General features: G+C 43.6%; 1 protein-coding gene across 12 annotated transcripts in view; it reads right to left on the reverse strand.

Annotated features, from left to right (window-relative positions):
* The window catches only part of PRR14L (proline rich 14 like), an 857,487-nt gene that overhangs the window by 461,200 nt on the left and 382,512 nt on the right, over nucleotides 1-13,775 (reverse strand). For 5 of the 12 annotated variants that reach the window (XM_069619833.1, XM_069619825.1, XM_069619823.1 and 2 more), the window contains exon 5: nucleotides 4,212-4,283. In XM_069619833.1, the coding sequence (XP_069475934.1) occupies nucleotides 4,212-4,283 (72 nt within the window). The remainder of the gene's footprint in view (nucleotides 1-4,211; nucleotides 4,284-13,775) is intronic. The other 7 variants (XM_069619834.1, XM_069619826.1, XM_069619824.1 and 4 more) reach the window with 3 other exon arrangements.

Below are 13,775 nucleotides of genomic sequence, written 5' to 3' on the forward strand. Positions count from 1 at the left end.
ACATTTTGTATGTTACCCTTTCCTCACTGAATGGCTGGTGGCAGTGGTTTCGTTTTAACTACCATGGTGTGCATTTACCGCGGGCTGCGTTCGCAGCTGCAGTAAAGCACCCAAGGGTGCCATTTTTGTCAAAATGGCCCCAGTCTTCTTTTTTTGCCATTTCTTTGTGGAAAGGTGCTTCTTGAGATTTACTCTGTGTGCCAAACCAGGTTTGGTCCCATTGTTCGTTTTGCCTTTGGCGGGATTCACGAGTGAAACCCACATCTGGCTCCAGGATGTGTGTGGTAGGCAGGAAGTGAGGGAGGTGCCCGAAACTCCCTGTGCTTAGTCTCCTAGGAGACCTGAATGCACTCTGTGATCATTGACTGTCCGGCAAGGACAGCCACCCTGCTGGGTGATTGACAACTGGGCTGGAATGAATGTGAGAGCACTGAATAAAAGGCGAGTATTTTGGCTTTGAACGCAGAGTCGACCACTGGATGAAGGAACCGAAAAATAACTTGAAAGGACACCTGCTGAAACTCCTGGACCGTTGGTTTGCCCGGTGAAGCCCTGCTGCAGTGCCGAAATACCAAGTTTGCATCGACAGAGAAGCCCCTGTAAAGACAACTTCTCCCCTTGAGTAGGTGGGACCAATCAACTCCAAAGTAAGCCAACTGGACATCCATCTTGGAGCTGGTTGAATTTCCACAGAGTTGCTGCTGGAAACCGTATAGCCAGGGTGAGGAACACCATATTGTGTGCGTTGCTTTTAAGCTGGCCAAGAGCTCCAAGATGATCCTCCGGACTCCCAGGAAGCAGGACTGACCGAGCCTGTGCTCCCCTCAACAGGGTGCGGGACCACAGAAGCAAGAAAAGTCCATCTCGACAGTCAGGAACCACTGAGTTGCTATTTGTGGTAGACGCGCAGAGCTGAAACACTGAACAGCCACTGAAAGTGAAGTTTGCCGGTTGCGACCCTCCCAGTACACTGCAGGAGTCCCCCGACGTCCTCCCTCTCGTCCCCAGGGGTGTTGCTAGGTCTGGAAAAGACCCGGGGCTACGCTAAGGTTGAAACTGTCGGGACTGGGGGCTAGCTAGCCTTTTGGTTGCAGCTCTGGAGATTCTATCCGGGGCTACAAGCAAAAGACCTGGGGCTATAGTCCCCTTAGCCCCCCCTAGCAAAGCCTCTGCTCGTCCCCACGACTGAGGCCCAGGAACAGTGAGATTGGCAGCGCTGCACAGGAACAGGAGTCATCTGCTGCATCTTTTCTTCATTTTAAAAGGTACTGTAAAAGGTCTGAGAGAATTTAACCGATTACTGTAGAGTTGCTTGCATCTTCTACTCACAAGTCTAATCAGCTTGTGGCCATACATTTGATTCTTCTTTTCTTCAAAGACTTCTAAAACATTGTGCAAAGACTTTCTACTTACCTACAAATAAGTGCTTCAGCTTACATATACTTTTGTCTATTGACTTTGGCTTAGCCTCTTCCACTGAATGACTTATTGGGGGATCTGAAAATATTTGTCTGCTTAAGAATAATTGTGGTCTCTTGTTTGTTCCAACTAATCTTTTCCTTTGACTTATTACAATATGATCCTAAATGCAACAGTGATATAGTAATGTCCCCAGCACCCTAGCAAATTAAGTCACGTGAAGCTGTAGGTAGTGTGTGGGCCATCCCAAAAGGGTATCTACTGATTTAGAGATATTAAGAGTGTATTTCATGAAGTGTATTTGAGTGTTACTATTATATTGCTCCCTTCTGACGAAGGCTTAGTCTAACTGAATGATAAATAAATTGTTTATTCAAGAAATCTTGAGTGTAAGAGTTTATTTAAATACTTGTAACTGTAAATCTCTGTCTAACTCCACTATAGCTCACATTGACCCCTCTTGAGATAAGTCTGGCTGCTCAACACACTACCAAAACTGTGTAGTACAAGCTTATACCAAAGGTTGGGTTTCCTAAACCTGTAGTCAGAGTTGTGTGTAGTGTTCCCACAGGGTACTGCATACAAACTTCGCCTAACAGTGTATAATCAGCTTTTCCCGTTGGAAAGTGTAGGGCAATGCATTCTCCACCCTAATGGTATTGTTTCTATTTGATAGGAGGAAGGAGGTCTGGCCGCAAGAGGCAGTGACAGTGTCAAAGAGTGGCTGGCGAAAGAGTTGGATCTGAGTTAAGGAGCACATCGGAATTATCTGGAGAGCTTTCCAAGGAGGACATCATTTTGATGTGTTCCAGTTACTGTTCTAGGTGCAGTTCAGAACAATCAAAGAAAAGGAGGAGCAAAGGGCAGGAAGTGACTAAAGAACAGAGACAAGAAGTGTCTTGAACTACAGAAGGAGTGCTTTTCAGAGGGAAATGTAGTTTACAACAAAAAATAAATGAAAAATGTGGGATTTTAAGTCATTTTTCAGTTATTTTGTTGAAACTGCTGAAGAGTAGAAATAAATGTTGAAGCATAAGGCTCGCCTCTGTCTCATTAATAGAGTCAAGAATCCATGTGCAGTATGCAGGGGTAATCTTCATTATGATGGTTGTGGCATATAGAGGTAGCATTGGACACTGAGCCATTTAAACCTGAAAATTTTGTAGTGGTCACATTGTACACAAGCCAGTACACCCTAGCAGCTGTATTGATATCACTACATAGTCCTGAAACTTCATAGGTAGAAAGCACTTAGGTTTCTAAAAGAAGAATTCTAGGGACTTGCTAGGGCCCACATTAAAAACGGACAATAGCTGAATTTTCACAGTAGACTACATTGAACAGTGACATGAATACAGTTGGTTTTATTTAAATGCATCTGTCAGCAAATCTAGAAATGTGAATTCTTTTCAGTGAATACTGTTGGTTTCCAACTGCCAGTTTTATGGTCCTTCAGATAAGTCAGCTATTCCAGGCGAGCATTGAATACATACAATTTCTTCACCCAAACTGAAAATGTTCACTTTTTTCACCATGGAAATGTCCTACCCAGTGTGTGTGTTTCTTTGCTACTCCACAAAATCTGATGAAATCTTTTCGACTTTGCAAGCAAATGCATTGTTCTATTTCTGCATATTTCCAGCTCTGACTAAAGTTTTCAATGCCAGCATTTTGTGCAATATATAAAATACAAAGATAAAAACGACCACCACAAAAGCATAATCTGTTTATACCCCTCCCTCCAATGGACCATACGGCTTTCCTCTGTAATAGATACAGTCCAATAGAGCATTTGTGCAATCACCAAATACCACAGGCTTTGCCACGTTATGAAGTGCCACAGGTCATCCCTTATCACTAAGGATTTCAAACTAAGTCAGGGAAATAAGCAGTATATAGCAGGAAAGGACACCAGTTCTCCACACCTCAAAACTTTAGTTATAGGCTGGCTGGGTCAATTTAATCAAAGGAGCCAGGGAACAGTGAAAGCCTGACATTGAAGGTTTTGAAAAGGTAACTGCATGCATAATGCACTCTGTCTCAGTCTCCTTATTGTGCTGCCAACTAAGATGCCACTCACTACCCAATACCGCAGAGCCTCAAGACAGTCCTGAGCACTACAGGTATCTATATAGACTCAAACACCTATGATTTGCTCTCAACAAAGCAGTTGCACAGAAAAATTCCCAGAAATAGCCACTAGCTTAGAAGAAACTTTGCTCCTGAACGCCTATTTAAAATGCATAAAAGGAATTAATAGATGACAATCTAGGAGAGAAATCAAAAAGAATTTTGATTAAACTAGAGAAAATTGCTCATGAAAAGGGTATATGTTGGAGTGTAAAGGTCCATTCCAAAGGCTTGACAAAATGGGACAACTAAGAATAGCATTCAGTGACGTGGGAAGAGCCAGTTACGTTCTGGTTTGTATCTTATGTTCCAAGATTTAAAGTGTTATGTCAGGTAGAAATGTAGAGGGCTAAAGTAAAAAGAGCAAATGCTAGAGAAAACCTTTATTTTCTTAATAGAGGTGGATTTGCCATTGCCATGGGACTAGAGCTAAAAAAAAAAAAAAGGGACGCGAATGTAAGCAGCATTTTCTAAAACTATGGGTTAGAAGAGTACAAATTATAATAAACAAAAAGAAAAAAAAATGGTCACGACAATGGGATCCAGACCTCAAATGAACAGACAGTAAAAGAAAAAAGACAGACCAGAGAAAACAAATGGTAGATCATGAAGAGCACACAATCATTACAAAAAATGCAGTTATTACACAGTAACATCCCTACCTGTACCTTGAACCCAAGATCTCTGTTGTATTCACAGTCGAGAGAGGCATGTGTGGAAACTGGCCATGGCTGCTTCAGAAAAAAATAAAAACAAATGAAAAATAAATTATAAAGCATTAAGTACTCTTTTATGATAGAAAAGTACACACTACAAATATTCTCTCCAGTGACATGGAAACAGAGCAGGCTGTGCTGTACTGCGAACTGGATAACTATCCCTTTTGAGGACATACTATATGCAGCTGATGGGCAGAGAGCAGAGTGCCTAGACTGAAATCAATAGATATGTAGGCAATCATTTTTAAATAATGCTCAAACCGGGCATGATCTAAGTGCTAAACGTTACAAGCCAAGCATTGATTAGGTATAAAAAAAAGTGAAGACTTATAATTCACAAGTGCACACATGCACCACATGTGAATGTAATACCAACATGCAGAAACAATGGTTCATAAAATGCATACTGGAGACTGCGTCACTTCCCACTTCCGGCTTGCGTTGTGGTCTGGGCCCTTATTTTCAAGCCAAATACTCAAAGAAACAAAACTAAAACCTCTTGCTAAGTAAGCCCCCCAATAAATTAGTGGTTAAGGATTTGCAGAGTTCCAATTCATGAAAAAGAATTCAGAAGAGCCAGCAAACCACAATTGAAAAATGAATCCTTCAGAGTGGAAGCGGTAAGCAAAATAGGTATTTTTAGTACTTCTCTCTGCCCAAGTTCCTCATATGAAAGGCCAACTATTCAAATGAAACCCAGAAAGAATGGGACTATCATCATCCAATTGGAAACAATTCAAAGTGATTATTACATTTAAATCTAATCAACCGTCTTATCTAAGCATAAACAGACAAGTCAGCTGAACGTTGCTTATTGAAGTCTGTGCTTTATGTGGTCTACTTTTCCTTGCTGTCTGGGCTGGTAGACTCTTGCTGTTGCCCAGGGGCTGGACCTTCAACTCCTGTAGTCTCAATTCATATGTAGTTCCTTTGTGCATCACAGCGAAATAAAGCACCTCTAGGAGCTGTGAACAAAGGGTCAGCGTCAGGAGGCCAGAAAATAGATGGTGATAAAGTAGTTGAGATGTATTTTTCTCAACACAAATTGGCCAGCCATGGATAGCATAAGCATTCACTTGTTGAGGAGGGTGGGCGGGGGTGGGGTTGGGGATTGGAGAGGCTTCTGTCTCCACCACCCCACGCATTACTGTCATCAAAGGTCAAATAATTTGGGATTAACACTGGAGGCAATTAGTGAATTTGCAACAGGGACTCAAATGAGACTTGCTATGATCTATAAGAAATGTTGCACCAGGATTAACTGATGTTCCACAGAACCAAAACTGCTTATTCAACCTCTCAATGGGACATAATCCAGACTGTTCTGGGTCTAGGAAAAACTGGTTTCTCTCAGTTGTCTTTAATCTTGTTCAGGGTTTTTACTGTAATCCTGGTCAGGTTGGGATTAGGTTTGCTACAAGTCTATCAGCCAGTGTGCACTGTCCAATGATCAGTTAAAATACTAGGTAATTACTTGCTTGTAATCCTAGTTCATCATGGGCATCTTCATCATAATGACCACAGAATATCTATGTATGTAGCGGATATCAGAACACAAGTCTAATTATTCAAACATTTTATATAGTCAATACAATTAGCCAATTATTATCAGCATTTAAAAAATGGCAGAAAAACAAGTGAGGGGGCTGTAAAACCCCAGAGTAAAAACCTAGAAGATAAAAGAAAACCTAACCAAACGGGTTTCGCAACAAGTCCGCCCTACCTGAGCATTGTTAGGGGTTGTGTCATTGGGCTATTACATAACTTGGGTGGTGGTAAAGTGGCTGTAGTTTAGTATTGTGGAATAAAAATGATGAGCATATTTATAATACTGCCCTATATGATGAGACCAGCCTTTCCTCCTTTGTATTTATATTCTGTTTTAGGGTTGAGTGTAAAAACAAATCACCGGACCTTACACTTATAGGAACTTAATAGCACCATCTGTTATGCCGATGACTTAAATACATCAGCCTACTGTATTTAACGGTTCTGTTCAGCTTCCAGCATGCACAGCTGAACACACAAACGTGCATCACAGATTTTCTAGCTCACTATATAGTTCTCCGACTTTTACTTTTTGCTCTACCCACTCTGGTAAATATGTGACCACTGTTGTGTACGCACTAAGGCACTTCCTGGTTACTTCCCTTTCTTTAAAAATAATCACCAGAGACAAACAAATTGCAGCCCCACTGCTTCTGTTTTCTTGTGCGATTATTTTCTTTTATGCATGTAGCATTTTGAAATAAATGTTGTGATACATATTACGCAATTAACGATTTTGTGGACACTACATGATCCAGCTTGTATACAGTGAAAACATTTTTTCTTACCAAAACTTGAAACACAATGTGATTACAGAGCGTACTTTCCAAGAGCAAAGACAAACTTATATATAGCACAATCCACTTAATTTTCTTTGCCGTTAAACCACAGTATTCTCAGTTACAATGTGAGAAAAAAAATTATTCATTTGAAACTAATGATCTATTTCTGTCCGACTGCAAAGACAATACTCTCTCCGCACTCTCCTCACTTTACAGATACTCACCCTACACTGTGAAGCCTCTGCGCTTTATCAGGAGAAGCCCCCTCTCTGCCGTCGTTATCAGCAAAGAGTGTTGCAAATTCTGCGCTGCTTTCGCCACTCCCGAAAGTCAGCTCACAGCACCAGCTGTTCTAAAGGCCTGCACAGCTCTGCTCTTCCCTCTGTCTGTTGCTCTCCCCTTCTCCGGACAGCCAGAAGCAAAAGAACCCCACACCCTTTCTGCCTCCTACATTTATAGATCAGCCCTGACAGTCAAAACTACCTCCCGCCCTTTTCCTGACGTCTTCCATCACCCCAGTAAGCTTCTAGAACCATAGCATTTCTCTGTCCAATCACCCAGCGAGGGCCTACATTGATCAACGTTGCTTCCCCGCAAGGACAATAACGCTTTGAAAATGAATGAAACAGCAAATGCATCCTCTTGCACGTTTTACTTCTGCCTAACGAAAAAATCAATTTTCCATCCGAGTCACTTTGCATTTCAAAGTTAAAAGGAGTATTAAATAGGGTTCAATATTATTTAATAGGGACTTGTTAATGGTTTCATCTGGGTTAGTTTGTTAAATGCAACTACACAGATGGCGAGTTCACTAACAACATGAATCATTTTTACACATACTCAGGCATTTAAATCTGCTGTCTTTGCATCCAATTTATTGACTCGATTGAAAACCTAGTTCACAGCTCCCCATGAGCCCAATGCATTACCTTTAAATTTGCTGTCTCCACTTGCACTAAATCATTTGCTGTCTCTATTTGCACTTATTTCTACTGTCTCCATTGAAACAATGTCATGTACCACAGTATTCTACAGCATGCACTCTAGCATTTGAATGTAGAGACAAATGCAAAGTGAGCATGTGAAATTATCTCCACGTGTCTGCTTGGCAAATGTCCACAGTGGGGACATTACTCAAAGAAAGTTTTTTTAATAAGGGAATATTACTCACCTAGTTAGGGGAAGGGGTGTTCTAGGCCTATATGGAAGAAATACTTGCTTGGCTCTTTCGTGTCCTTTCGAATTTAATAACGAAAACCTCTGAAAAGATTCCTCAGGAGCAGTCTTAAGAGATGCATAATATAGATTTGGCATACTTGATTAATAGGGAGTTCCAATTATATGAAAGACGGAAGTATTATGCTCTAGTTTCCTTTACTAAAATTTCAGCAGCCAACAATTGAAAAAATATTACATTTCCCAGCAACATATGGGCCTCTCGGGTAGCTTTCATGTAAAACATTGAAATCATAGTCTAGTCCATCACGTTGGTCATCCCACAACCTTCTATACTGTTCAAAGCTCCTCGTTTTTCTTGTTGCAATCAGCACCATGCTGCGTCAAAAACATCTGAATTTAGTGAACAGTACCATGACAAAAATAGTATCCAAAGGTTCACAAATCCAACATGGACAACAAACATTGAATTGCAGACAATGACTCAACCAAGCACAGGTACCGTGAAGAACTTCAGCAAAAACATCTGAGTCAAGAAGTCTTGGGATTATTGCCCGAGAAGCAGAAATGCACAGATCACAAGATGAGTTGGACAAATCGTAGTTAACTCAAATCAAATGCCATTAGAAGAAACATACTGTAGGTCGCAGTGAGCCCCAAAGTCTTGCTCGCCTGTTAATCGGTGCCATGCTATTGGGCCCAAGATGAATGAGACACTTTGTGTATGACACAGCAACGGCAGTGTAGCCTGAGCCAGGACTGTTCTGGAAAGCAAGCCAACCAGCTTGCTCTGGACGAGAGCCAGGATATACAATTAGCTGTGGAAGCATCAGCAGAGTGGACTAAGGTTTGGAGAGGATCTGATGTTTTCAAAAGTGCAAAAGGAACCTGGAGGAGGCTGGGTAAATTAGTCTTAAGGTTGCAGATTAGACAGGCTGCATGGTGATAACACTAGTGCTACTGAAATCCGAAGTAACAGTCTACTAGTGCCCACATACTGTTTGGCACAAGTTGGCATGTAATACAAATAGACCTAGTAAGGCAGCAATTTGGTAGAAGCTGAGGCCCAGAAAGTAAGCCTGCTTGACCATACAAGTGTGTAGAAAAATGCAGATTTATGCAAATGAAAATCTAAAAGAAGGTTGATGGAAAATGTAATTGTATCTGAATTTATATGCTTTTGGAAGATGTATATGGAGTTAAACATGACTGAATCAAAATATTCAGCATTGGGCTTTATTTTGCTTAGTGAGACTTCATTGTTATGTATATGCTTTCAGTCCGAATGGAGAGATGAAATTTAGCAGCTAATGCCTTGTTTCCTCAGACGTTTGTATTATGCAGGCTTAGCAAAGTTATTTACTGTATCACTGCCAAAAATATATCCATATTTCAAGTTACTTCAAACAAATACTAATGGAGGAGTGTGATTCTTATTTGTAGTAAGGGTACACATCTGTGTTGGTTATCAATTGAAGCCTGGAGAAGTGAGCTTGAGATCTAGATATCCGTGGTTCCTCAGAGGATCAATGTGTTAACTGGAAAGGCTAATACCTTCTTTAGGGGTCAGTCTCCCTTTTACTGCACTGAAGTCAATGAACTAAGAATGTTAAAAAAAAAGAAAATCTGCTGCTAAAGAGGCAGGGTGATAGTTTTGCATTCCTTGGGGATTACGTGATGTGCGTTCTGGTGTTCATCCTGCAGTGCTGTTATTACAGATTTACTGAATTAATCTCCCCCCAACATGCAAGTCCTGTGTCCGTTCTCTCTGACACTAGTGAAGACCAAGCTACTGATGCTACAATCTGCTTTGAATCCACACTTACTGGGCTAAACCCACATTAAAGCAACTGCACCACTTGGATCTGCATAACACCAGGAGGTGGGCCGCTTGCTGAAGCAGACTATCTGTGCAGCAACTGCACTATCAACCAATAATTCCCCTGTTGCTCTCAAGTAGGTTGCAATGGGGCTATTTGCAAGTGCATAAGGGGATAATAAGTAACACGAATGCCCAACTGTCAATGATTAAAACAATACAATTGGATTTTGTATATGAAAAATGTGCATGGAAATGATTCGTTATAAATGTTTCATACTCATTGCATTGTCTTTGGGAAAAGATTCCCATGTATTTTCTGATACTTTGTCCAGATGACTAGTACAACTAATGGGCAAAATAATTGAACCACGCATCCATGATCTTCTGCACCTTTGCACATCTGGCATGTGCATAATGGGAATATAAGTGGCATGAATGCCTAACATTTCTTGATTAAATAGTTTACAGCTAGCAGGGACATGGCCACCCCTACTTCGCTTCGTATTGGCTAAAAGGCATACATGCGTTATAAACTACTCTGACAAATCTCCCATACCTTGGACTTCGGTCCCCTAAGGCGTTCACCTACAGCGCTTTGAAGCCATAGCAATGGGAAAAGGCACTATACAAGGGAGTAGTTTCTTACCAGTAACTCCATTTCTCTGGCGTTGGTATCTTTCATGGATTTAAATGTTGTGCATATTCCCCAGTCAGGGTGGGAGTCCCCAGTTACTTTGATTTAGTACTTTTCCGTTAAAAAAAAACCTCACATCAATATCGTTGTGGGTGCTTTTGGTCCCCACCAACAGGACATCCGATTGTATAGCTCCGACCCAGCAGATTCCCCTCAGATTTTAACCACTCCAGCTAGAGGACAACCCCTTGTAGAGGATGTTTGCCTGGAGGGGAAAGCTGGAGGGCGCATGTGAATACATGAAATATACTAACGCTGGAGAAATGGAGTTACAGGAAAGAAAATACTCCCTTCTCCAGCATTGGATCTTTCATGGATTCACATGCTGTGGATAGATTTTATAGCGGTATACATGCCTGCAGAAGACAAACGAGGCAAACAAAGATTTGAAACCTTTGCATGTTTACGCTCATGCCAGAGGAACAAGTTACTCTATTACCTGGTAACGTTCTTTCGATGGGATGGTCCGACAACGTATTCCATATCTGACAGTAATCATCACAGCTGTGCTGCTTCGGAAAATCTTTCGATGTCTGCGTCCATGACGTCGATACTGTCCTCGAGGGCCTCCATCGAGCCGACATCACAGGATGTTATAAGTAGGATGCACGACACCCGTAGCCTGAGTTGTAGTTTTTTCCCCAGAACGTGTAGCACTAATCTTCTGCCAGTATGACCACAGAAAGCCTTGCGGAAACGTAAGCTGCAATCGCATAAGAAATTCTGTAGCGGGGTAGGCAGGGAGGGAGCGATATGGAATACGTCGTCGGACCATCCCATCAAAAGAACGTTACCAGGTAAGAGAGTAACTTGTTCTTCGAGGGGATTGGGTCCTCGGACGTATTCCATATCTATGACAGACTCCCAAAGCAGTACCAACCTAAGGAGGTGGGAAAAGAATTTAGAATATACAGATTTAGAATGCCCAATCAAATCACAGAGTAAAGGACCGCCTTGCCAAAGGCTAGATCCTGCCCATGGATAGAATCTAGGGAGTAGTGACGTACAAAAGTATGGACCGAAGCCCAGGTGGGTGCATCACAGATGTTACGAATAGGAACACCCCTCTGCAGGGCAGAAGGGGCAGCCATACCCCTAGTAGAATGGGCCCCTAAGCCTACCGGAGGGTCCTTTCCCGCCAAGCGGTAACATTCAGATATTACTAAGATAATCCATCGAGACAAAGTCTGCTTAGTAATAGCTTGTCCCAAACGCTTCGAGCGTAACCAATAAAGAGCTGATTGTCCACTCTGACCAGGTACATGCGAGAAATATAGAAGCTCAAAGCTCTCCTAGGATCCAGCCTATGGAGCCTCTCCTCTTCCTTACCAGGATGTGGAGGAGGATAAAATACCGGAAGAAAAACCTTCTGGCTTAAATGAAATTCGGACACCACCTTCGGAACAAAGGAAGAACGAACTCTAAGGACAACACTGTCCTTATGAAACACAGTGAAGGGTGGCTTAACTGAAAGTGCCTGGAACTAACTCACTCTGCGAGCGGAAGTGACCGCAACTAAAAATACAGTTTTAAGGGTTAACAGTCTCAAAGGACAAGAATGTAAAGGCTCAAATGGAGCATCCATTAGAAACTTGAGAACAAGGCTCAGATCCCAACCGGGCACCTGGAAAGGTGACGGAGGGAACACATTAGTGAGCCCTTTCAGAAACTGAGAAATTAAAAGTTATTTTAAAATAAGAACACTCCTCAGACGAGCGCTTAAATATAGATATCGCCGCCAGGTAACCTGTAATGGTCCCCGCTTGCAGGCCCCTGTGAGCCAAAGAAAGCAAAAAAGAGAACTACAGGAATGTCGCATGAAAAAGGATCCACATTCTTAACCCTGCACCAGTCGCAGAACTTTCTCCAACGGCAACGGTAACAGGGACTTTGTTGGTGGCCGTCTGGCTGAAAGCAACACCTCCATCACGCCTTCAGGGAGGTCCCAATCCTTATACCTCAACCTTTCAGAAGCCAAGCGTGAAGGTTGAGGGATCTGACCTCTGGATGGAGAACCTGACCCCCCTCCTGTGAGAGCAGATCGTCTCGGTAGGGAAGACAACGTGTAGGGCAGATGGGCAAGTCGAGAAGGTCCGGGTACCACGTCCTCCGGGCCCATGCCGGAGCAATGAGGATAACATGGGAACCGAACCTTCGTAACCTCTGCAGCACTTGCGGGATGACGGGGACTGGAGGAAACGCGTACAGCAGTGGGAAGGACCACTCCACCACGAATGCGTCCCCTAAGTCTCCTCTTGGAGGAAATTCCCGCAAGCAGAACCTTTCGCACTTCCAGTTGACACTGGAGGTGAGAGAGATCCATTTGAGGGGTTCCCCCCAAAGGACGAAGATCTCCAGGAGAATCTCCTGAGCCAACTCCCACTCGTGAGAGATCGCACTCTGCCTGCTCAGAGCGTCCATCTCGTTTTCATCCCCAGCCAGATGAACTGCCGAGATCGAAATTGGATGGCCCAGAACCAGAGCTGTATCGCCTCCCTGCACAGAGGAAGTGACCCTGCCCCCCCTCCCCTTTTTGTTGAGGTAGTGCATGGCCACTGTGTTCTCAGTCAGAATTAGGACATTCTTTCCTCGCACAGTCGGCAGAAAAGCCTTCAGAGCAAGCCTGACGGCCCTCAGCTCCAAAAGGTTGATATGGACTCTGGACTCCGACGGAGACCAACAACCGCTGACTGTCAGCTCATTGGCATAAGCTCCCCATCCCAAGAGGGATGCATCCGTCACGATTGTCACATCCAGCCAGGGAAGCCAAAATGGAGCCCCCCCCCCCCAGATTGCCTTCCACGGCCCACCACAGAAGGTCCTGGGCAACCGAGGGAGGCACCTGAACGGGGTCCGACATCCTGCCGGAGGACTGTGACCACTGGAGCTTGAGAGCCCATTGCAGAGATCTCATCCACAACCTGGCCTCAGGCACCAGAAGAATGCAGGATGCCATGAGGCTGAGCAACCTCAAGAACTCGAATGCTGGGAGACTCTGGGCATGTTGAAACTTGTGCACCATCTGCTGAATGTGGCGAGCCCTCACCTGGGGAGGAAAACACTGCCCCAGTGACGTGTCGAGCAATGCTCCGATGTACTGGAGCCGCTGAATTGGCATCAAGTGAGACTTCTTTAAGTTGAGGGAGAAGCCCAGCTTGTGAAGGGAGTGGCAGGTGACGGACAGATGATCCAGGACTTGCTCGGGAGAGGGCGCCCTGATCAACCAATCGTCCAGGTAGGGGTAGACGTGAATCCCCCCTTTCCTGAGATACGCTGCCACCACCACCATAAGCTTGATAAAGACCCTCAGGGCGGAGGCCAATTCGAACAGCAGGACCCGAAACTGAAAGTGCGAGTCGCCAACCGCGAACCTCAGGTACTTCTTGTGCTTGGGATGGATCGGCACATGAAAATAAGCGTCCTTGAGGTCGAGAGACACCAACCAGTCCTGAAGTTGAAGGACCTGGAGGACTTGAGAGAAAGTA

Source organism: Ambystoma mexicanum, chromosome 10 (assembly GCF_040938575.1).
Source record: "Ambystoma mexicanum isolate Mex_15411 chromosome 10, UKY_AmexF1_1, whole genome shotgun sequence".
Classification (NCBI taxonomy): Eukaryota; Metazoa; Chordata; class Amphibia; order Caudata; family Ambystomatidae; genus Ambystoma; species Ambystoma mexicanum.